This window comes from Trematomus bernacchii, unplaced genomic scaffold (assembly GCF_902827165.1).
Source record: "Trematomus bernacchii unplaced genomic scaffold, fTreBer1.1, whole genome shotgun sequence".
NCBI classification, from domain to species: Eukaryota; Metazoa; Chordata; class Actinopteri; order Perciformes; family Nototheniidae; genus Trematomus; species Trematomus bernacchii.
Window position 1 is genome coordinate 4,184,566 of NW_022987582.1, and position 25,737 is coordinate 4,210,302.

The window sequence follows — 25,737 nt, forward strand, 5'->3', positions numbered from 1 at the left end:
GATGTCGTTGGAATTACAAGAGAGGCTTTAATGCCCTCTATGAGCCTATATTGATACAACTAGCGTTATAGAGGGTGGGTTCAGGGCTTTCCTAATTCAGTAAAGTAAGCAAGATATTCACGGTTTCGACTTGTGGGCAGGGACCGTCCACAAAGTGCAACACCGAAACGACTGTAAAAATATTCCCTGTTTTACAGTGCAGTGCTACCAAAGTCACTTCACATCTTAATGGTCCCTCGTTAAAATACACAAATAGGTTTAGAAAAATATGCATTTGTTACATTTTGGTGAATTTTTTATGGATACTGTGCCTGGGAAATAAGCTGTAGATAATTATTTGTCTCATGTCTTTCTTATTTATTTACCGCAAACTTGATGACAAACTAAAATACTAAAAGCAAAAGGTGGTATTTATAACATTATGTATCCCAGAAAAACATGGCAATGTTAGCTAAATCTGTGCTTTTCCCGCTGTGAAATCTAAACTTGTCTGTTAATCTGCTTTCAATGTGTCTTTTATTGAAAGGAATACAACACAATACTCAATGAAACTCATGCTCATTATTAAATAACTCATTTCTTTATTACTCATAAAATATACAGCAATCTCAGTACTGAAAGAATTCATTGGAGAGTTGAATTCACAGTTATAATTTCTATATACATGCTAGATTCATCCCTCTTCGAGAAAAAGCAAGGAAAAGAGGGAAAACACCTGTTCCTTTCTAAAGAAGCTAGCAAATGTATTGTACATATTTCCAGTTAAAAGGATTTTTAAACAGGAAAACAGACAGAAATGGGGATATCTGAATCATGGTTGAATCGAGTGGTTTCTTTTTTTGAAGTTAAAGCAAGCAAAACCTGTCAACAAACATTGACTAATATAAGAGCAAATTCATTCAAACAAGAAAATCAAACGCTGTCCTATCATTGGTTTTACAGTGTTTCTTCTCACAATGCTGAGCCTCAGATACCTCAGTACAGTGCTTCTTCGAAATGTTTCATTACCTACCTGGTGCGCATCACTGTACTTTCACAGCTGCCTCAACAAACTCATCTTTTCTCAGTAACTAATGAAGGCACGAAATGAACACATAAATAGGAACTGAAATTACACAAATAATTTATTCTTGAAAGACTAAACCGCAATGGACAGGTCAATATACAAAGGTATGGTTGATCAACTTAAAAAGAACCTGGTGCACATATCAAATGTTTTTAAGGTCAGTAAATCAGACTTGTTTTCTTCCTAGAGGATAAGGAGTTTAAGACATGGACATGGGTATATTCAAATTTTGATCTAAAAAAAAAAAAAAGATTTTCCACGCCTGTATGACTTACAGACTTGAAGGACAAGTGCATTCTGACGGATGTAGTGTGCAGACATCAACCTTCTCTATCGCATCAAGAAATCCCCAAAATGAAAACTGGCATCATCCCCCCTCCCCCGCTAACCAATAAACCCAAGATTTCACAATCTCATTTACACAGTCAAAACTGGGTTAAAATGCATCCATGTCTTTTGGTCCCTGTCAGTTTAGCTCTTGGAGAAGTGCTACCATTCCTCTTCAGCATGTTATTGCCGTACAAAAGTCGCTGTCCGCCCAACAAGTACGTACAGTTTTAGCACTCAAGAAGTCAGTGTTGGTAAAGCAGCGGTCACTGAGGTCCAGTATCAGCTGAAGGACACCTGGTGCTGCATGAGGTCGGGATGAGTGTGGGCCAGCCTGCTGCACCTCCTCCCTCTCTTGCTCTCTCGTTGGGTGGGGGGGCTCTTAAGGCTCCTGTGGGGGCTTTTTCTTTCTACTTCTGCCCTCCCAAGCTGGCGGTGGGTGATTTTTTAAGACACAGTGTGTGTGTGTGTTTATGCATTTATCGCTCCCTCCTGTCCCTCAGTACGTCTCTGAGTCCGAGTCATTGAGCTCTTCTTCCTTATAGAGGCCGTCTTGATGGCTGATGTTGTTGAAGCTGCAGTAGGAGCTGTGCTCGTCGCGCAGCGTGGGCAGACTGTCGAAGGTGATGCTCTTGGAGGGGCTGGTGGTGTAGTGGTTAATGGCACTGAAAGGGAGGGTGGGGGCCGGGGCGCAGGGGGACACAGGCATCATGGTGGCCAGGATGAGGGCTAGGCAGTCTGCCACATCTTTGTTGGGGGCACAAGCCAAGGCGGGTGTGTAACCTGCAAAACAATGACAGTGTCACATACATTATCTAACAGGAAGACACAGTTTCTAGAATTGGTGTTACATCTGTTAAATTATTTATCAGTTATAACAGGGATTTTCCGATTTAAATTACGTAAAATCATGAATTTGAACATTTCTATGAGGCTGATCTTGAAAATCAGTATAATACCTGACTCAGTATGTTTCATTTTTTCATTTCATTTCAATCTTTATTTCGAACAGATTAAAAAAAATAAAAAATAAAAAATAAAAAAATGTTTTAATTGCTTGTTATTACCCAAACTTAATATAAAAGCAGCACCATAGACATTTGTAAGGGCTTTTTTGCTCTAGGTAAGCAATCATTTCTGATCCTGCTGTGTCTATTAGTGTTTATGTTTAGGTGCAAGTTCCTGATGTAATGTGAAAAACCAGATATGAAAGGTGATGGCATCGATAAAGAGAAAAATAACATTGTGAATTCACCGTTTTCATCGACTGCAAGTACACTGGCTCCCTTTGCAAGAAGCTCTTGGACCACCACAGTTAAACCATTTCTTGCAGCCACGTGTAGAGGCCTAAACAAAGAAAAAGGATTTAACATGAATGTGCTGATAGGAAAGTCAATATTTTACGATTGGAATCTGCATTAATAATTTAAATGCCCACAGTAGTACACCCACACCACCAGTGAAATCCAATGCTCAGATGCAGAAGAGACAAGACACTAAATCAACACAAGTGATACGTACGTCTGTAAGGCGGCGTTAGTAGCATTTATGAGGTTTCGGTCTGTAATCTTCTCCAATATCAACAAGGCACTGGTTTCATGTCCCTGTAGAAAACAGTAACATCATGGTAAATATAAAAAACAAACCACATCGGAAAATGGTGCTGTAAATACAATTTCACAATGGTAATTCAACACTTGGGTGCAGTATATAACATGCAGTATATTTGCTGTTGGAGAATGTAGGAACAGTGCCACCATATGGCAATACGAACCTTACTGCAGGCGAGATGAAGTGCAGTGTTCTTCACAGCATCCTGCAGAGTGAGATCTGCTTTCGCACTGCTCACCAGCAGCTCTATAAGTGAAATATAGAAGCAAATTGAAGGTAACACAATACAGCATTGATTTTTACACCTGACAGTTGATTTCCATTCAAGGCGTTAAGGTAGAGAAGCATTCATACCGACAGCGTTGGCCTGGTCATTTTCAGCCGCCATCATGAGCGGGGTCTTCCCTACAGCATCCACACTGTTGACCTGAGAGTTGTGGCTCAGCAGCAGCTGGAGACACTCTACATGGTCAGTGAAGGCTGCTGCATGTAGTGGGGTCCTGCAACAATAACATCAGAACAAGGGTATGTTTTTTTATCAGAGCCATCCTATTTATGAGCTGAATTTTAAATAAAGTTACAAAAATGTTGAGTCAGTTGTACTTGTCTTTATATGAATGTGTATATACCTGTTTTTACTGTCTTTGGCATTGACAATGGCAGGGCCCAGAGTGTCTATCAGCATCTCAGCAGCCCCTTCGTTGTCATGGATTCTAAAGAAAGAGAAAAGGAGCACAATTACTTCATCCGTTGGAGGTTATGTCTTTGCATGCACCCATCAAAAAAGAAGAAGACGGCTCAAGAGCTTACACAGCGCAGTGGAGGGGGCTGAAAGAGCTGCCTTCAGCCTTGTGAAAAACCTCTTGCTCCAGCAAAACCTCCACACACGTATCGTGACCTGCACACAAGAAAACATTAACCACATCAGCCTTTATCACAAGGTGCTTACAATCAGGGCTCTCTTGAAACATTTGTCCTCATCAACATGTGCGAAAATTGAGCCTTGAGAGCAGTAAGACATTGCATGAAAAACGACATGAAGACCAAACATGAAAAATGTATGTTGTCATCGTCAAAGAATATTTTCTAAGTGCTTCTTTTTACCAATTTGTTTCTTTTTGAAAAAATCATACATTGCTAAATATACATATTCATAACTGTATTGAATGTTTTCCATGGAGGATTTCAAACCCCTCATCTCTGTACCATTGTAGCAGGCCCAGTGCAGTGGGGTGTAGCCTTGGTTGTCTGTTAAGACAGGGAGTGTTTCCACTGATTGGGCAGCATGCAGCAGGCCTCCCAGTACCCCAATGTGTCCACACGCCGCTGCCAGGTGGACCGGTGTGCGCCCTTTACAGTCTCGCACCAGGAAACTGGCGTTGTGCTGAAGCAAGGCCTCCACACTTTCTTCATGACCGGTCACCGCCTGTGGACAGAGAACAGTACGCCTTAGTGGGGTTACCGTTGACTCTTCATATCCTGTATGGTACTGCATTTCACATAGTTTGATTACATTACATGTCATTTGTTAGACGCTTTTATCCAAAGCGACTTACATACGAGAGCCGACAACATGTTTAGATTTAATTTCTTGCAAAGACAAAAAGGCAGGCACAGTTTCAAACATATAAACAATCATAGTGAGAAAGAATGCTAAGTAGAAGTAGAAAAACACAAAAAACATCACCAAACTTAAAGGTCTCCTATTATACTATTTTTAGGCATATATTATAGGTCTCAGATATATAAAAATATATTAAAAACATGTCTATAAAGTGTCTCTTTCTCTTGCGGGTTTACCACAACGCGAGTACCTTTTTACATCCTGCTTCTTTACACACACTCTCTCCAGTACAGGTTAGCTCTGAGTGTTAGCGATGCTTGCTAATGTAAACAAAGACCATATTACATCCAAAACACATCGCGCATTATTTCTGATAGCGACGTTTCTGATAGGGCCGTGGGTGTAAAGCCAGTCCACATTTCCGATATTACGTCATATCGGCAGCAAATCTGGATCAGCTCCGTTGTAGCCCCGCTTTTAGAGATTTGGGTACGGAGGAAAAGTGAGAGGGTTTTGTTTTCTGACACTTTGTGAGTCCCTGACACACCGGGGACACATATTTATGTATAAAAGACATCAAAAAGTGCATTTAGCATGATAGGAGACCTTTAAATCATAGAAGCGTTTAAAACAAACTGTGTATGTAAGAATGGTAAGATTTTCTTACTCCTCTATGCAGGGCTGTCCTGCCCCACTTATCTTTGGCTTCTACCTTGGCTCCCTTATTTAGTAGAGAATAGACACAATCTGTGTGTCCACTCAGCACTGACAGCATCAAGGGGGTTCTGAGAGAGAACAGAGAAAAAATGTCAGCAATTAGTTTCTAACACTGGTGGAAAAAACCAAGATCACAGACGAAACGTTCACTTACTGTCCATTCCCATCTTGAATATCTACTGCACTTTGAAGATCAGCATTTCCAATCAGCAAACGCAAACATTCTGAATGACCATTCGTAGCTGCGGGGAAAGACAGAAACAGTCCATTAGTAAAGTCATAATAATGATGAACTTTATTTATAAGGCAACTTTAAAAACAAAAGATTCAAGATTCAAAGGTTTTAATGCCACATGTCCAACGACGCAACATACTAAAAATTGTGCAAGAAGTCTATATACACGTAAATAGAATATGATAAATACAAGAAAGTAACATTTATGGGATTTACAAATAAAAACAAATGAACAAAACACATTACGGCAGCAAATAAGAGTGAATAATTACCCTATGTATTATTTTATACTGCATATCTGAAAGTTGTTGACAAACTCATTCAATCAGCCACTCCTAGTCCTTACCTGCTGCATGGATGGGGGTTCGCTTCAAGGTGAAGTCTTTGACCAGGATGGAGGCTCCCTGGTTGATGAGGACGTCCACGCACTCCACATGGCCCTTGAAGGCAGCCAGGTCTAGGGGGGTGCGCCCTTGGCTGTTTCTCACATCCAGATCCAGCAGAGACTGCACCAGAACCTCCATTGCATGGTGGTGACCGTGGTATGCCTAAAAGACGAATTCGCCATAAACAAGTTAACATGAATAATATGAGATTAAGGATAAAGCCATGATAAGGACAATAAGGAGGATCCACTCACAGCAAGGTGCAGAGGGCTGATTGGTGCTCTGACATCGGAGTCGTTCAGGATGTCTGTCCCTGAGGTTTCCATTAGCTGAACAAACCAGGTACACAAGTTAGAACAAACTCCACATATAATCATCTAGCTGTACAAATAATGGTACTATAGATATGCATGGCACTTTGGCCTGTTCTGAAGGAGGACGTAAGATAATACATCTGCACACTATACTGATAGCTCCAAGCTAAATCTATATTTCTATCTAACAGAGATCTTCGTCAGACATTGTTAGAGTTACTCACTGCTACATGAGCAGTTTGAGTTACCAGTGTTTCCTATACATTGATTTACTTGTGGCGGGCCGGGGGGGGGGGGGGGGTGCAGTGCCCCCACAAATAGAATCAAATTCTGTGGGAAACACTGGTTACTCCTTCCTTTAATATCCACGAACAATTTATGTTCTGTATATCTGTACATTATATACCATCCAATGTATATACAGTATGCTCCTGTAGTATTTTGGACATTTTCTATTGTTTATATTTGACAACATATTTTTCATTTTCAGTTTAATTGTTATCTATCTATATATGTATCTATTTATCTATCCATTTATCTATCCATCTATCTATCTATCTATCTATCTATCTATCTATCCATCTATCTTACATAACCATCACAAAGCAGAACAGAATACATACGAGTACAACTATACAAATGTAACTCACCACATCTAGAGGCGTTTCACTTGCAATCTGTGACAAAGAGAGATACAAGGAGCAAAGCATTAAACATTATTACAATATAGCAACACCGAATTAGGCGCTGGTTGTTATGCATGGTGCTCTCTGGAGTGAAGTTCTCACCAGCTCCAGACAGAGGCGGTGTCCATATGCCGAGGCGTAGTGCACAGCATTGTAGCCCTGATTGTCCCGGATCCCTGGATTTGCATCATTTCGCAGTAAATACTCCAGGCACCTGCAGACACAACAGAGAGGCTGTAGTCAAGGAAACAACATCCTCTTTCAAGTCTTCAACTGTTACTCAGCGTCACCAATAACGCAGCAAAAAAATTAAAATAAACTTGACCCGCCTCCCACACAGACACCCGCTCCTTAAAGAAAGTGAAGTATTACTTACTTTCCATCTGTGTCAGAGGCAGCGGCGTAGTGCAGAGGAGAGCACCCCCGCTCGTCTAGGTCATTGACGCTGGCCCCAGAGCCCACCAGAGCAAACAGGCACTGGTAGTTACAGTTGGCAGCAGCGTAGTGCAGAGGGGTCCTGGAAAAGCAAACAAAGCTCAGTTCCCGCTTGAAATTTGACCGAGGAACGATGAGCGTTCAAACTCTTTGTGCAAAACTATAATAATAATAATAATACTACAAACCTGCCAAAGCTGTCCTTTCTGTTGAAGTCTGCCCCCGTGTTGAGGAGAAGATTGAGACATTCCAGGTTTCTGAGGGGTGAGAGAGGTTCATAAGGTGATGAGATGATGGATATAATCATGATTTTGTTACAGAAGAAGAAGAAGATGGACCAAGTCATGGACCTACATCTTAACACTTGCATGTAATATTAAAAACAATATGAATTTGTCTTGTACTCACCCCCCAGCAGCAGCAGCATGTAAACAGGTCCTTCCAAAGTCATCAGGAGTATCAATATCAAATCCTGCAGAAGAGTAAAAGCATTATAAAATAAAGATTCGGCATATGAGGTTGAACTGTACAGATGTTGCACAGTTCTTCAATATTTGAAAACACAAATCGTGTCACGAGCCTTGTGTCATTTGTCACTAAATGCATAAAGTGTTGCTCACCTGAAGACAGCAGCTTCCGGCAGCAGTCAGAGAATCCACTGAGAGCGGCCAGATGCAGAGGGAACATACCGTGAACCCCTCGCCTGAAAAAGACACCCATGTTAATTTGTTCAGCATCAACTGAAAAATCAATGCTGCTGAAGTAAGAGTAGGAAAGCGCCTATTAATAGTACAGAATAATCTATACAAGTTACACAACAGACATTACATCTACGCTTTGGAAAGATGCACCACTGTAGGATTTGTGAAGTTGCTGATAAAGGGCAGACAGGCTCACTTACTTAGCAGTGTCAGCTCTGTTGGTGATAAGGGTGTTGATGAGGAGCTCGTGCCCGTATCGAGCTGCGATGTGCAGTGGTGTGTTTCCTTTCTTATCTTCACAGTCAATCTCAGCCCCTTCAGAAAAAAAGAGAGAGGAAAGTAAGCACACAGCCGGAGTATCGCTGGGAGGCAGGTTGGGCCTTCAGTCCAGCGTGAGAAATAAAGCCAGCGAGGCAGATTTTTTTTTTTTAGTAGAGCTTACCATTCTCAATGATTGCTTGAGACCTAGAAAACCTCCCGTGGATGGCTGTCATGTGGAGGGGGGTCTTACCATCTTTGCTCTGGAGAGAAATACAAATATGTCAATATCACAACATAATAATAATAAACTTTATTTATATAGCACCTTTCATGCTTGTCGCAGCCCAAAGTGCTTTATGACAGAAAATGACAATAACAAGTGAGGAACATAATTAAAAACAAGGTATAAAAAAACAGAAAGAGTTATATCACTAAACCATAAAACATGAACTGTGATACTACTAAAAAATTACAATTGCCCCAAATTATAAGCCAATTCAAAAAGATAGGTCCTTAATTTACTTTTATAAATGTGCTATTCCCTTACAAAACATAGGATTTAACAAGTATTGGAAGTAAAAAAAGAACTCACATGATGGCCTTTAAAAAATAAAAATAGCAATAACACTAACACTAACACTTGGTTTCAAACACAAGCAACAGGTGGGGCTACACAACTCAACTCTTAACCACACATTCTCAGGTTTTGTTTTTACTGTTACAAGTAACATTAACATCATTTTTCAACTACTGAGCTGTATATGGGAAAGGAGTGCCTGTTATTAAGTATCAGCATTCCCAGGTCACACTGAGCCATCTTCTTTAAAAAAGGTATGAGTGCTGAAATATCAAGAGGCAAAACTAGGGATGGGTACCGAGCCCCGGTATTAAACGGGCCCCGGGGCTGAATTATTAAAGACCGTGGTACCGTTAAGCTCCGACGTTATCGGTCTTTTTATCGGTACTGGAGACATGTAAAAAATATATGTCATATATATTATTGCTACACAAACATTATATTGCAGTTTTAGTGTCGCCAACTCCGTTTCTAATATGCAAAAAGCCTGCAAAATGCGTCTATGATTGTGTCCAATCCAAACGAGAGATCTCTCTCTCCCGCCTGTGTGCGAGGGTTGGGCAGTTTACACACACGCAGCTGCTACATGCAGCAACACACACACACACGGAGGAGATGGCGGAGAGAACGCGCTCTGAGGTGTGGTTAAACTTTACCCGTCTCGATGTGGACAGTGCTCATTACCAAAAGTGCAATAAGAGTTTAGCATGTCAGGGCGGTAACACGAGCAATTTGTCTAAACATCTTGCAAAAGTGCACCACATTCAGACGGAGAAATGCACCGTTTTCACTGTCTTTCTAGTAGCTCCATCCACGAGTAACTTTTCCACGTCAGGTATTATGTATGCAAGCAGCAACACACTCAATTATACAAACATGGGTTAATGATTAGAGGTAACTGAGTTATTTAGTTTGTTAAAGTTTCAGCTATTCTGTTTACGATTCTGTCATCAGATTATTGAATACGATTTGTTAAAACATTGTTGTTTCTTTTGATGTGAAATATTATGTATTTAATTTAAATAAAAAGCAATGTTAGTTTTGCTCACAATTTGTTTACCTTATTTTTTTCTCCAAAAGATCCGATAAGAGTACCGTTAAAAGACCGGACCGATAAGCGGTATCGATAAAAGTAGTAGTACCGTTAAAACCTTAACGATACCCATCCCTAGGCAAAATTGGGGTTTTCTTTTTACCTTGATGTTGACATCAGCCCCATTGCACACTAGGAGCTCCAGACAGAGTGCCCCGTGGCGTGAAGCGGCGGTGAAATGAAGCGGTGTGAAGCCCTTCTCGTTCACGTGGTTGACGTTAGCGCCGCACTCAATGAGCTCGTTCACCACCACATCCTGCCCGTTGTAGCAGGCCACGTGCAGGGGCGTGTTGCCATAAGCATTGGGCTCATTGATCTAGACGCAAAGATAAGACCGGGAGTTATCATGACATCCCTGTTTTTCACCAAGACACTGTTTGTACGCAGAATATTAAAATCCTAGTCATTATCTAAGACAGTGCACAGTGCCAGGTTATGTTATTACATGAATTCTCTCCTGATCAGATCTATCAGTGTCTGCAGAGTATAGAACAAGCTGGTGGGTGGAACTTACATCCACCCCCAAGTCCAGGAGGTATTTAACAACGCTGATCATTCCACTGGAGGCTGCTGCATGTAGGGGGGTGTAGGATTTCTTATCTTTGCAGGCCACCTCGGCTCCATGAGATGACAGCAGCTTTACCACCTCTATGTGTCCTGAGGATAAAGAGAGCATGATTTCATACCATGAATATGCTGTCAAGATATTACTCATTCATTTGGGTTCATTTAAAAAAAACTTTTAATAATTCTTGACTTGTATTGACCACAAGATGAGGTGAACTCGTCAGAGATGTAATAATGCCAGTGGATGATTTATTACCCATGTATGCTGCCCAGTGGATTGCACGGCGGTCCCTCTTGTCAAAGGCATTGATGTTTGCTCCCCTAGAGAGCAGGAGCCTCACCATCTAAAAGCAGGAACAGAGAAAAAGAAAAAAGCAGTCAGGGAAAATGTCAAGGGAAGTTACAACCTGACCACTTCTGATTCAGCTGCCTTTCAGTTAGTGCACCAACACATATAACCATGGTGTACACATTGTGCGTAATGCCTTAATACTCTGCTCTACACCACAAACATGCCTAAAAGTTTACTTTGATTTAAACTAATCTCAAGGAGTTTCCACAAGGCTATAAAGCATTGTTTAAATTGCTGAGCAAACAGAGGTTGAAAGACCTGAGGAAGTCAGCAGGGATGAAACTGATAACTTACGCAGTGTACCTATGTTGAACACCGTACATGGACTATAACTTTTATGCATTTGATTTGCATACACAGCAACACTTAGACATGACCTCTCTATTTCTAAGATACATAATTTGCACAAGATTATATTACTGCAATCATTTGCATGTAGGCACGTGATTGGACAAGCACCGACTCTGCATGCCGAGTCCTTGAACGTGACCAAAAGTCATGACTGACAGACCACTATGTCAGTCTGCATCGATTAGGGAAAGAAGATTATGGTGTAAACATGCTTTATTTTCATAACAAACTATGACTGGTTCATTTATAAGCAGCTCAATGGTTTGAGGAGCTGTGGCTTCTCCCTCTTCAGACTTTATCATGGTGTTTGAAATTGTGCATGACTCCCAAATATGAAGGCTGATCACCATCACCTCTCACTCTCCATACAACAAAAGCTCAGTTTAGTTATTTGTTTAAAATTAAAAGTAAGAATAGGCCACAGCGTATGCCAAATGCCATGGGTACAAATACAAACAACCAACTCTGAAAGCAAGAGGAACAACCTACTACACGTTTGTCAACCTGTTGTGTAATTTCTAAAAATAATTTGTTGTGGTTATGACAGCTATGGTTACTGACATAGCTGCTAACTGTAGGTAGCCAACAGAGCTAAATGTGGATGTTGATTGGTTTACTTCCCACTTTTTAAACGGACAAAAATGCAGCCATTGTTCATTTGTTTGGTATTGCAATACCCATTGTGTTTACACATTTATGAGGCAAGCACTTCCTGTCAGTAAGAGACGAAGATCAGGAGCTTATACTAACAGCAAGGCAAACCCACCTCCTATCAAGCCTGCTGTGTCAATATGAACAGCACTTAAGTGCTTATGCTTTTATAACAAAACAAAGACAAATCAGAAAGTGCAGCCAAATAGTCAACACAGACCCTTTAAAGTTACATGTCCTGTTTTGTATAGCAAGTGGTATTCAAATGTGCTTCCATTTCCATCCATTAAGGTACAACGAAATCAATACTAAAGGCATTAAAGCCTGTCAGAAGAGCTTACAGCTGAATCAAACAATATGTAGGCTTAAATGTACCTCCAGATGCCCGCTGAAGGCTGCATGGTGCAGCGCACTCCGGCCGGCTCTATCGGACACATTCACATTGCTGAGCAGTGGGACGAGGGCTTCGGCGCAGCGGACAGCTTTGTTTGCTGCGGCGATGTGAAGCGGCGTTTGCCAATTCTTGTCTCGGGCGTTTACGTCTGCAGAGTGTTTCAGCAAGACCTGAACAGCCTCCTGCAAGAAGTCATCACATGTAGGTTAAGGTTCCACACGGTTTAGAATTTAAAAATGTTGCGCGACATTTGTGTGTTTTGCATACTCGGAGGAACATTCACATACCTCACTGCAGGAGGCCACGGCCCGGTGCAGAGGAGTGAGCCACTTGTTATCTTTGGCATTTACTCTGGCACCTACAAGTCAGATGACACAGGCTGTTAGACTGTTTAAGGTCATACAGTTACATGCCATCCAGTGCAACATTTCAACAGAATGCCTAAAGCCTTATTGATTTTTATGAAGGGCAGTTTCCTAATATTTCTATTTGCAAAAATCTTAGCAAAAGAGCAGACTGCAAAGTGTGTAGGTTGAATGCAGATGCACCATCTGGCTACAAAAGCCTTTGAAACATATCCTTATTCTCTACGAAAAGCTAACATCAGCATATTTTACCACTCCCTTCAATACCCAGAATAGAGAAATCAGTATGTTAAGCCTATGTACGGCAATGAGATGAAAGGGGATGATAACTTGGCCAAAAGTGATTTACAAGGGTTTAAACTTCAGGAAGAAATATAATTCTCACATTGGTATAATTATTTTAGCCAGAAATCTGTCCTTTTAATAAACAAATCAACAGCTATGCCATTTCCTAGATAATCCCTACTGATACCTGATGAGCACTTATCATTTCTATATTGTAACATTAAACCTATATTTGGTTTTGAACTATTCTGCCATCAATTTGGCAATCTGACATCAATGTCGAGAATAAAATGTTCCGATTTCTGAAAGCTCAATTTCTAAATGCTCCACACTATAAAAATGACAGAAATACATACGTTGGTATTTAATTTCAGTACATAAATCCTCTTTTGGAAAACATACCTGAAAGAATCAGCAGCTCTATAATCTCTGCATCTCCGAGGTAAGCAGCAGCGTGCAACGGAGTTCGCTTCTCATTGTCCTGTAATAAATTAACACAAAGACGTTTACTGGAAATAAATAGAAACCACAGTCTAAATGTGTACCTCTACTTTACTCTATAAATGTTCATTTGGTTGTGATCCGTCTTGCATTACAATTCTTAAACTACATACAAATTCTAGAAATGAGATATAACTGTTCACATGTTGACAGAACCACAGTCAAACACAAATTCAGTAACTCTAAAGCCTTGCAGTGAAACCTCCTCCAGTACAAACCTGCTTTATTTGGAAACAAACACCCAGCTAAAGCAAGAATGGAGAGGAAGTGCAATGAAATAAGCTTAGTCAGATCATGCAGTAATAATAATTGTAAAAACAAACCTAATTGCTTTTTTTGTAGTAAAAACTACTAACTGAGAGTTCTATGAGGGCATTCAAGGACAATTATAAATTACAACTTTTAAGTTCTGTGTTGTAGGGACGTTTTTAAAATCAGAAAAGGGGAATCAAATGCGGAAATAAGCGTGAGTTAATGAGATTACCTGTGCATTCACATCCTCTTTCTTGAATATCAGTGAGCGTACTTCATCTGGGTCCACATTGAAAATAGCTTTCAGCAAAGCAGGCTGTAAAAGAAAAAGAGACTGTGTTAAAATCAACTTATTCTCAAGACTTTTATGTCTGACATGCAACACTTTCAGTAAAACTTAATGCAAGCCTGTAAGGGAAAACTGTGTTTCTCTGACTAGAAATGCCAACAGAATAGGTCAAACTTGAGAAAACAATAACCATTCAGAATGTAACCCTTAGAGAGACTGCAGGATCCTCGTCCTTAAGCACCACAATACACACAAAGCTCATTTGCTCAGAGTATACACAATCATGTTCAAGAGCCCATGGAAAACAAGTTAGGTTCATGTCAGGTCTGTACAGGCATTCAAATGTACATTTAACAAAACGATGACTCCACAAACAGAGGATGATGGCGGCAGACTGTCAGGATTGATAGGACAAATGCTGAGCAGCCACTTTCTAATTCTGTTCGGTGTTTACAGTCTGTTGGCAAGCAAAACCACATCCATCCCATGGCAGAGAGAAATATCCCTTAACTTGATTGAATACAAGTCCAGCATTGTGCTGCAAATGACTGATGTGCTGATCAGTTCACTTTTTGTGAAGACAGAAACATGACTTTCTACATCTTTAACGGAAACAGAAGAAAATAGGAAAAACCCACCCAGCTGATCTGAAAACGGTTTCAAAAGTTAAACACATTTTCATATCCATGTCTCAAAAACACATTTAAGATATGTAACTGAAAGACCTTTTATGATTTATTGCAGTAATTACCATGTACAGATAGCTGAAGTTATATATTGTGACACTGTCGTAGCATTTTGCCAACACTTCCTGTTGAACAAGCTCACCTACACTACGTGTCGCTGAATAGTGAGTTCAAACTGACAACCGAATGCTCCAAAACCCAGATATCCACAACAACTGTCAGCATTATGCCAACTTTTTTTAATTTTTATAAACCAGTGTAACATCTGTGAATTGTCAAATTGATTTGGAAACACTGAAGGGATCAATGCCTGTATCAACCGTTTGAAAATGTGCTAATGTGCAACCATACGTCATGTTAATCAGATCTACAGGGCTTCACACTCCTGTCTGATCCACCAGCAGACAGTCTTAGCATTACCAGAAGTCAAGACTTGTATATGACGACGATATTTTTCATACAATAATTTCCTTGTGCTGGATTTGCTTCTGCGTACCGTCAGAATGATGTAGCATGCAGAGTCCATTCGTTCATTAAGATTTCATCCCTCATTTAAGGCACCGGGCTGCTAGATAATTAGCTAAAGTGCAGCCATGTGGCTTATAAGACTTACTGTACAAAAGACCTCTAGTTCATCTGGTATTGTTTGAGCTACATACTAGACAAACCTTATCAAATAGAACTAGCTGTCTCTGGACACAACTAGTCTTTCTGTACTGCTTCCTTATATGTCTCAATGACTCACAATCACATTAATATCCTGTATCCTTTTTTCTAAGCTATGTGAATGTCGAGCATAAAACCAAGTACTGTCACCTTCGACAGACAGAACACAATTGAACCTTATGCAATACACTTTTCTACAGCAAGACAAATGCAACACTTAATATTTACTGTGAACACGTTGGATAGTTCCAGGTACAGGTATAGAAAAAACGTCTCTGAAGTATATGAAAACCAACAGGATAAGATAGTAAATCTGTTTGAGCCGAATAAAGTGTTTGAGCAGTTGAACTCATGCTCATTAAGTATTTAGAATAAGCAAGACAAAGATTAGCATTACCGTCTAGGGACCAAGAAGTGTTGAGTCCTTTTTAATAACACAAAACAATCCTCTCATTCACTTGTTATAATGCCCATGAATATCTGCAGGGTGTTATAGTGCAGTAGAGCTTAGAATTACGAGGATACATTCAGGGTAACAAACAGGCACTTGTTTCTTCTTGAAAATGCCTGTATATCCCCCACAGTGAAAGGGAAGGACAAATGTGCATTTAGTCTTTTTCAGTTCTTGAGTCCAGCCCGATTGGTGTAAGAGATTTTCGATGCTTCTCTGGCTGCACGATTGTGCACCTCCTCTCCTCATACAAGCCAGCCTAGTTAATACCATCACCATGGAGACAGCTCTTTGGCAACTCCACCAGCTCACATGAGTCCAGGTACACGATCATTCAAACACACACGCACACGAACACACACACGAACACACACACACACACACACGAATAGCATCCATGTCCAAAACACACAGCCCTTAAAAGATAAGGGAATGCTATTATTGTTTTCACAAGTAGGTGGCAAGTGTTTAATATAGTTAGAGGAAGCATGTACTGTCACATTGCCAGTGACTTTGTACATTTAATACAACCATTACACAGCAGTTAACCTGCAGGTATACCATTCATACATTACATTTGAGTAAACAACTAAAACAAATACTTTAAAAACGATTCGAATATTAGCAGGGGAGCTAAAGATGTGATCAAGGACATAACTTATGTAATTGATGTAAACCAGCTTTATAAATTAAACCATCACTAAACTGAGCAGCACACAACGCCTCGCACGGATCGCTACACCACACAGCAAAGTGGTGGTATTCAAACAAGATTAAACATTTGGTTAGGGAAATTGGTGCATAAAAGCTTCATCATTATTTAAGTGTTCAACCAATCTAATAGCTATCATAAAGCCACCCCAGCTGAGGTACAACACATGAATGTCACCAACGGCCAGTTGTCACAGTAACGTTACAATCAACAGATAGCTTTGGTTGTTATTGTACTCATCTCACACTACAGTAGTGGCTATTATTACTAGAGCTTGAAAGCGAAATCTCAAAGGCTATTGTTGAATTGTTTAGTCACAGCATGCTAACAAGTCACTTCCCAGCTAAGTAGCATATCACGCAGGCTCTGGCTAAATACTGAGATAAAAACAGTATCATTAGCTTCAGCTCAACAACCGTTTGAGCATGTGTTTCAATGATGTCTCTTGTTATCGCCCAACACTCCAAATGTGATTCACTTAGCACCACTGCACCTAACTTTAACCTCAGAAGGGATCATTTATCACCGAGCCTCACATGAAATGTTTAAGGAAATGCTTCTGTTAGCCTTAAGCCGGTGGACAAACTAGACTTACATTCTGCTGGCGAATGTTGAAATCGGGGCAGCTAGCTAACATTAGCCAGCCAATAGTGGCTCAAACTTGGGTCAGCTTTTGACACAACGATCACTTACCTGGTCTCGAATTTTGAGAACCACCATATTTCTGGGATTTTAATTGTTCTCATGCAGATTCATAAAGGGATATTTGTCTCCTTGCGAATAGCAGTGTCTGATCTTGGTAGCTCTCCCGCTGGTCTGCTGGAGGCCTAGCGTGACGCTAGCTTAGCTCTCTTGCTAGCTTCCTAACCTGATGGCATGAAAGCACAGGAGTAGCGGAAACTCCATAGCGTTGCCCCCACCGTACTACGCCTCCCAACAAGATGCGAAACGATTGGTCAGACGCGCTGTGCCTGCTAGTAAGGCAGGTGGTGGTTGGTTGTTGCTAACATCGCTCTGTGACAGACGCACTGTGTTAAATATTTCAATAGCTGTCCACGCTCATGTCAAAAATAAATGATGATACTTTTTAACGAACGAGTAAAACAATTTAACATGCAATGCAAATAATTTACATGGTGGTACAACCATACTGCGCTCTTTTGAATGCATATATCGAGCTGTTCTGCCCAGTTTGGTCGACCTTTTAGTAACATCTTTATTCTATTTACACACAGTGACTCATGTCGAAGTTGCACAAGAAGCGATAACCATGCAACCATATGGATCAGCCGCAAATCATCTCTAGTGGAGCCAGTGGGAGTAACGAGTTATTATAACATTATTCTCTCAGGAAGAGAAGTTTCTCTGGATAGACGACTCACTCTTCTCCTAAGGTATGCCATGCAGACACAACAAACATGCTATATGATTAATACGCTGCATATAAACCATGGAAATCCGAAATTGTGTATCACTAGCTAGAGTGCTAATACTCTCTTCTGGCCTTGTGGTAACGGATTTTTTAAGGAGCTCTCCTAAATAGTCTAAACTGGTATTTACAACAGTTGTTTACCAGTCATGTTAAAAACCACGGAAGCCAATTTCTATGGAGTTTGAGCTGACAGGAAGATTTCTTTTTACAAAACAATTGCTTGAAAGCTGTTTGGAGGAAAACAGTGTATGCACAACTCATACTGCAACTTTTGATTAACTTTTCCTATCTGCTGTCTTAAATCTTATAGCCTACATATAATTTGGCATTGTTGTTCTACAGTATGATTCAATATAGTGTAACAGAAATCGAGTTTTGCACAGCTCATGTTGGTTGGTTTTAAATCCCCAGTATGTTTCCGGTCCTAACAGCAAAGTGTGGAGGAATATGGCCCTCTAGTGACATAACCTTTAACTACAACCAGAAGTTTAACCAGCTGAACGACACCAAATTGGATAAAGGGTTAAAGGAGAATAAATATGTAAACTCTTGTGAAATCAAAGCCCTAGTTATTGCTTATATAATATGCATTTAATTGATACAGTGTGAATTTGAGAGTACTGTTGAATGGTTGCAACCATTTGTAACATGGTGCACAATTTAATAATTTGCATTAAAACAATATATAGATCAAATCTTAGTGTTAGTAATTTCAGATCGAGACCAAAACTCAAAACGTATTTCTGCTTTCATAAAACGTTGAGAAAGAGAAGTGCATGCATTAATAATCATACAATAAGAGTGTCTGTTGAATTGCTCATGGAATGTTACAGTCACAACAGCTGATGATATGGGACAGTAATTTCCTCTGTTTGGTGAAAATACCACAGACAGGACTGGCAGGGATGACATGGATGAGTGCCAACATTCTTGGACACAAAACTGTCTGTTTAAAGAGTTCTCGGTGACTGGGCGGTTCTGTTACACACACAATCAGTATATTGAGATTCAAAAGTTCCCAGTGCAGTACTTCAGAACAAGAAAATATGCTGCTATATATTATATTTGGGAGAAACGTGAATAAGCTACTTTAATGTCCGATCATATACATTGTAGCACATTGTTTTATTTTTGCAGTACAGCTAATAAAATGTAAAGAAATAAAACAAGAACAATGATAATGTAGTACGCTGATAACATGTTATGCCACAGTATAAGGGAGAGTGACACCTGACATATTATCTTCCCACAAAAATTATATATGATTAATATATGAAACAGAGATTAGTAATCTCCACCTAGAGGTATTGACGCTATGAACAAATAAATAAGGAAAAAGCAGTATGGCGACGCAGTACAGTTTTGTGAGTGTTGGAAATAGTCTTGTGAAAGAATGTAGATTATGCTCACCGGGCAACTTTCAAGGGCAGTCTCACATTTCAAGGCACTGAATACAACGAGACGGGCGAGGGAAAAGGTTGCAGCAGCTATGTTAATGATTTTGGGTGTTGGTCGCCTTTGCTGGGGGTAATCCTCCTGGATCTATCCCTAAGCCCTGCAAAGGCCACAGTAACCAAAGAAGGAATACTTTCTCACTGGGGTGGTTGAGGTGGAAATGGTTTCCCACAAATTAAATTAAGAGGACAAACACCAGACAAGGGAGTAACTGCATAAATGGAGAAAACAGATGCATCCTTGCATACCTCCACAGTCTGCACCCCTCTTAAAAACTGCACCCTGACCCCTCTGTGTGTGTGTGTGTGTGTGTGTGTGTGTGTGTGTGTGTGTGTGTGTGTGTGTGTGTGTGTGTGTGTGTGTGTGTGTGTGTGTGTGTGTGTGTGTGTGTGTGTGTGTGTGTGTGTGTGTGTGTGTGGTGTGTGTGTGTGTGTGTGTGTGTGTGTGTGTGTGTGTGTGTGTGTGTGTGTGTGTGTGTGTGTGTGTGTGTGTGTGTGTGTGTGTGTGTGTGTGTGTGTGTGTGTGTGTGTGTGTGTGTGTGTGTGTGTGTGTGTGTGTCATGACGCACGGCCGGACTTATCTTAGCCACTGACAGCTCTGCATGCATCCCCTGGATATTATTTTATTAACTGCTTTAATTGCGACGCAATGTTTACAGTGAGAACAGCTGTGAGGTCCGTGCAGAAAGCAGAGCAGTGTGTATAATATATATCACTCATTATAACAGGTCTACATTACTCTCTTTATTTGTATGCTTTAGTTTAGTAGATATCTACAAACAAAGAGTCGATATTTTTCTAAAACCATTTAGTGCTTCACATAATAAAATACACAATGCCTGTAGCCTGATATTATATGCTTTAAGAGCTGTAGGTGTGTGTGTGTGTTGTACAGTGTGTGGTGCGTGTGGTACAGTGCGTGTGTGTGTGTGTGTGAGAGAGAGAGAGAGAGACATATATACATATATTTTCATGAACCTTATGCCCTCTGGTGCTTCTGTTTCTGCATTAAAATATTTTATTATTGACAAAGCAAAACATTATTTATAGACAAACAATCCAAAGCCCTGGTCACTAGGTCCTTGCACCTCCCAACACAACTGAATAATGCCGAAAGTAAAACAAAAATAAGAAAACACCAGACAGTTAATCAAATCCTTAGCTGGCCTTCCTACTGAGAAATGACATGGTCCTTAGCGTCCAGGTGCCAGCTGTGCGCTCCTGCACAGGCCTCAGACAGTAACAGTGACATGCATGTAGGTTCTGCCTCAGATTTGCTGATGCTGGGCTGTGCCCCTATCAGTCCAGCCGTCAGGATGAGCGATAGCAAACAGCTGGACAGTCTGGGTTCTGGGATGAAAGTGGTGTCATCCCCTGGTTCATTCCCAGCTGCTGTAGGAAGAATGGCAAGATGCAAGGAGAGAGGTTTTCACTCCATCGCTTCCCACCACTGTTCCTGCACTGCTGAGGTAGAACCAGAGAACACATAATCAAGAGATCAATCCAAATCCATGTCATATAATGTCTACTAAAAGTCTGAAGGAAGGGTATAGGCAATATTCATGGGGATGGCCAAAGTAGATGAAGAGGTATCAACACCTCCTTATACATCGAGCAGTGATGTGGGAAACAGGTGGACAGGGAGATGATTAGATACCTTGTTCTTCCGCTAATGGGGAGACATTTGTCCTCTGGGACAAACGGTTAACTCAGGAGAGGCACCGAAGAATGCTTTGAAGTGAAAAATAAAAATGTGAGACCATGGACAGCTGTTGATTTATGACGATGACAAATCTGCATATAATCGGTGCTAACCACACAAGCCTAGCTCTTGGTTAAGATAGAAGCATCTCCCCTATTTAACAAACTTAACTAGAAGAGTGCGAAAGTGCTCATTTGGCAGGTTCACAGCTTTTTGTGATGGTTGCCTTTTTGACAACTTGCATTGCAAACCTGTTTTTGAGCACGTGATAAAACTGCTCCTCTATTATATAATAATAGATTAATCAACTAATGTCTAATTCATAGATTATTGTTTTTGTATAGCAGCAGACTATGTCACAAGGCCAAACATTTTGCCCGAGGTTAAGTCCTACTGGAGTCAAAGCTGATGACAATGACTCTTATGACCAGTAGATGGCACTGCTTCCATTTTAATAATCTTTTTGTGCACTTGTGGACGCTAGCCTACAGGTGCTATTTTTAGGAGTTGCCTCTCTGCAAACTAGTCTGTAAGTGCAGCTGTCGTAGCATTTACATGTTATGCAATAACAAGAAAATAATAGCTTCTTTACAAGCACCAAGCTACTCAAGTGGCTTACACACCTATTATCATAATTCCTGGTGCATTAATCTATTATAATAGCCCTAAAATGATTCATTCAACACTAAAACAGTGAAATAAAAAGAAGAAAAATACTGTTAGAATAGAGTAAACATCACCGATTATTTAAATGCAAGCCAGTTTATTATCTGGGCTGTATACTGTTTTAATAAAAAACATATAGCACTAGTGAAAGTTAGATTTGTTTCAGTTGTTTTTCGTAGGGAGAGAAAGGTGGTGCACCTGCTGACGACAGACAGTGACCCGAGCTGCCATGCCCACGTCTCTCCATGTCAGACATATTCAGAGAGGACAGTGGAGTAGACAGAGTGTTCAGTCTGCCACTACCTTAGTTAGGATTTTATATCTTCCCCTCGTTCGACCAAGTAGACTATTTATATCTCAGTCGTCATACACAGACCGCATCCTGCGTGTCCTCCAATCTGAACAACAGAACACACGTCAATCCCTCAACCCTGTCCTCAAGGTAGATAAACACTGTTTCTACATCTGATAATTAAGTATCTTTAACAAACTCGACGTGATAAGTATGCAAGCTACTTGTATACTGGTGTTTAAACAAAAAATATAAAGAACTAAATGTGAGCTTTTATATTATGAGTTGTTTTAAGCGCAAATAACGGCTTAATTGCTTTTATACAACAGTTATAACTTGAACAGTAACACATAATAATAATTAACAATGCTTTTTATTTATGTATTAATAATAATAATTTTATAATGTTATATATTTAATGTTTTTCCACTTCCACCAAGGGTTTTCAAAATGTATGTTTTTCAACTGTCACTAAAAAGCTAAACACTTTGCTCACGGTGTAGGGTCGTCCATCCATACCGGTAAGTTCTGCGGTCATATTCATAGGTGGTCGTTTTTTAAACAATTTATATTGTAAATCCGCCAATAGCCGACCGGAACTTTGTGTGTGTGTGTTATGTAAAGCTGCGACATTCTCCACTCAATCACAGAAATTAATATGTGTTTTTATGCGATGACCGACCAGCATTATTGCTTTTGTGTGCAGACCGCCATACTTGCTGACGTATGTCAGTGGACCTATCATGCTATATTTGAATAATATATTGTAGGGCCATACCTATATAAAACATGTCTGTGAAGGTTTTTTTTCAAAATACCAAACAGATCATGCATTTTAGCCATGCCTCATTTCGCTCTATTTGCTGTATTCCAGCCCTGTTTTTGCAAGGGCTGATTCTGTGGCAAATGAGCTGCAGCTGACCACGCCCCCCTGCAAAGGAGGGGGGCGAGGCACAGCGTCATGTTACCATGCTGTTACCATGCTGTTACCATGCTGTTACCATGCCACGGCAACCTCTCATTCCCCTGATAGGTGGAGAGTTGCCCATATAGGCGGAGCTCCCTGTTTCTGACGTCAGAACAATTTCAAATCTGTATCAGATCCGTTGCAGCCCCGTTTTTAGAGATTTGGGTATGGAGGAAAAGAGAGAGGGTTGTGTTTTCTGACACTTGGTGAGTTCCCTGACACACCGGGGACACATATTCATGTATAAAAGACGTACAAAAGTGCATTTTGCATGATAGGTCCCCTTTAAACAGGTATGAAAGCACCTACCGTCGTTAAAGTGCAAGAGCCCTTATTGAAAAACTTAAATATCGGCTGCATCACCCTTGATCACAGGCCACTAATTAGTTGACTAATATCTTAATATAGCTATTAAATAACAAGCAGAAAAGGGTGTACTAGTCTATTGGGTTTGTGAGAATTGTGATGTGGTCTATGTTGAACAGCAGTGAGTCCTATAATTATAGCTATAAATACTTCTTAAAACGTCTCAGCACACTACTACCCAAGTATAAAGTAAATACAAATAATCCAACAATGTTTAATGCCTCAAAACATTGAACTGAGGTGCAAATCTTGTAAATGTACTTTGTTACTTTCCACAACTGATAACATCTTATGCTTTGAAGCTTTCACATTTCTCTAATTCTCCTCCTCGACTCCCCTCCTCGACTCCTATCCTTGTGCCTTCGTCCCGCCCACAGGAGATGCGAGCGGAGGAGTCGAGGAGGGGAAGCACCAGGCGTTTAGAGAAATGAGAAATCCTCTCCTCTGAGCAGTCATTTTAAAGAGACGTCCATTAATGATGACAGGAGGCACAGCAGCCCTCTGTCTGATGGACAGAACTGTGTTCATGACGACTTATATATTTACTTTAATTAATTGACAGTGCAGTATAATGAGACAATAACAGGCTACAGATGCGGACACATACACACATTGTATATATTTATATAAATATATATATAAATATATACAATTTCAGAATCAAACAAGTATAAGAGCACTCTCATAATAACGTAACACTATCAGAGACTGGATATATCTCCCCCCCCCCTCTCTGGTTGCTACAATGCTACACACACTGTACAACACACACACCTACAGCTCTTAAAGCATATAATATCAGGCTACAGCCATTGTGTATTTTATTATGTGAAGCACTAAATGGTTTTAGAAAAATATCGACTCTTTGTTTGTAGATATCGGACCTCACAGCTGTTCTCACTGTAAACATCGCGTCACGATTAAAGCAGTTAATAAAATAATATCCAGGGGATGCATGCAGAGCTGTCAGTGGCTGAGATAAGTCCGGCCGTGCGTCACGACTCTTTGAAACATCACTGTTGCCGGAAATACATCCGCGGAGGATACGCGGAGGAACCATCTGTGTATCCTCGGTTATAGCTCCTCCAGAGAACCTCCTCGATGCTCGATCCTTGGTCCTCGATTTCATTTCATTTCATTTCAAACCTTTATTTAACCAGATTGGTCCCATTGAGATCATAGATCTCTTTTTCAAGGGAGACCTGCAGCATATAGGTTCCACATGAAACATAAAACAATAAAGGACATCATACATTATATTTACAGGATACATTTACATAGTTATAGACATTTACAAGTACCCATAGTATCAACGAGCATTTCATTTAGCCTAGCTTTAAAAACATGCAGAGGAATGAGATTGCTCAGTTTCAATTCTTGCTGAAGATTGTTCCAAGCAAGTGGAGCTGCGCACATAAAAGCTGTCTTACCTAAGACAGTCCTTGCTCTTGGCACATCTAACAATACTACATCATGCAATCTCAGACAATAGCTGCTTGCAACTCTCTGTGTTATCAGAGAGCAGATATAATACGGGAGTTTACCCAACAAAGCTTTATAAATAAACGTGTACCAATGACTGAGCCTCCGTACAGTAAGTGATGGCAAACCTGCCTTGGCATACAGGGTACAGTGATGTGTAAGTGCTTTACAATTTACGATGTGCATTTAGAGAAATTAGATGTCCTTCAACATGGCGCGCTGAAATCCATTTCCGGGTCACTACCAGAGGACCGAGGATTCGAGGAGTCGAGGAGGGGAAATTAGAGAAATGAGAAACCTTCATTGTTTTTTCATTATTATTATTCTTTACATTTTGAATATTTCATGTTGCAAATTCATTGTTTAGTGGTTGCCTGGTTATGGTAGTATATATTTAAATGTTGATATATTCTATGGAGAAAAAACATTTAACAGCCTACTACACTGTGTACAGTTATGTATGCAAATACTACATTTTGGATTCCACAACAGTTTTTCCTGCATACTTTGTTTTTACAGATACTAAAAACAGGCACATGAAGACATGAACATGCAAGGGTAGAATCAAGTAAGGAGCTTATTTATATATATATATATATATATATATTTGTTTAGATGCCAGTAATAAAAGTGAATTGGCAGTGCAGCTGTTGTATGATGTTTATATTATAAAGTGATTATGGATCTAGGTTGTTATGCTGGACAAAATGTCCCTCCAACAAAAACTTTTAGCAGATGTGTTACATTGGAAATGGCTCTTGTATGATGGCTTTGTTGACCGGCGCTCTTTCCACAGGTGTCATATGGTGACAGCATTTCAATCTTCGCTGAGCAAGGTAATAGGAAAGCACAACAACCACAGAGCTTTCAGTGTACACATG

At 40.3% G+C, this 25,737-nt stretch overlaps 2 protein-coding genes across 2 annotated transcripts in view; one reads left to right on the forward strand and one right to left on the reverse strand.

Annotated features, from left to right (window-relative positions):
• Window positions 1-558: 558 nt before the first annotated feature.
• ankrd28b (ankyrin repeat domain 28b) lies at window positions 559-17,405 on the reverse strand. Its single transcript, XM_034127632.1, has 28 exons — window positions 17,189-17,405; window positions 13,924-14,007; window positions 13,341-13,419; window positions 12,576-12,646; window positions 12,270-12,470; window positions 10,797-10,884; window positions 10,488-10,630; window positions 10,077-10,289; window positions 8,485-8,563; window positions 8,243-8,357; window positions 7,962-8,044; window positions 7,750-7,813; window positions 7,530-7,598; window positions 7,283-7,423; window positions 7,009-7,120; window positions 6,871-6,897; window positions 6,161-6,235; window positions 5,867-6,068; window positions 5,440-5,527; window positions 5,236-5,353; window positions 4,211-4,430; window positions 3,815-3,902; window positions 3,634-3,717; window positions 3,359-3,504; window positions 3,168-3,250; window positions 2,915-2,997; window positions 2,649-2,740; window positions 559-2,176 (listed from the first exon to the last, which is right to left on the reverse strand). The coding sequence occupies exons 1-28, from the start codon at window positions 17,213-17,215 to the stop codon at window positions 1,893-1,895; spliced, it is 3,159 nt and encodes a 1,052-aa protein (XP_033983523.1). The 5' UTR covers window positions 17,216-17,405; the 3' UTR covers window positions 559-1,892.
• A 181-nt stretch (window positions 17,406-17,586) lies between these two features.
• hdac9b (histone deacetylase 9b) overlaps window positions 17,587-25,737 on the forward strand; it is a 41,174-nt gene continuing 33,023 nt past the window's right edge. The window contains exon 1 of the mRNA XM_034127809.1: window positions 17,587-17,889. The gene's annotated coding sequence lies outside the window, so the exon portion shown is untranslated. The remainder of the gene's footprint in view (window positions 17,890-25,737) is intronic.

Excerpts from the sequence above, each read along its gene's own strand:
- ankrd28b (XM_034127632.1), bottom strand. The coding sequence starts at position 17,215 with ATGGTGGTTCTCAAAATTCGAGACCAG. Across the intron at positions 8,045-8,242 it reads AACAGAGCTGACACTGCTAA|GCGAGGGGTTCACGGTATGT; the intron begins GTAAGTGAGCCT and ends TGTCTTTTTCAG. Across the intron at positions 3,718-3,814 it reads AGCCCCCTCCACTGCGCTGT|AATCCATGACAACGAAGGGG; the intron begins GTAAGCTCTTGA and ends CTCTTTCTTTAG.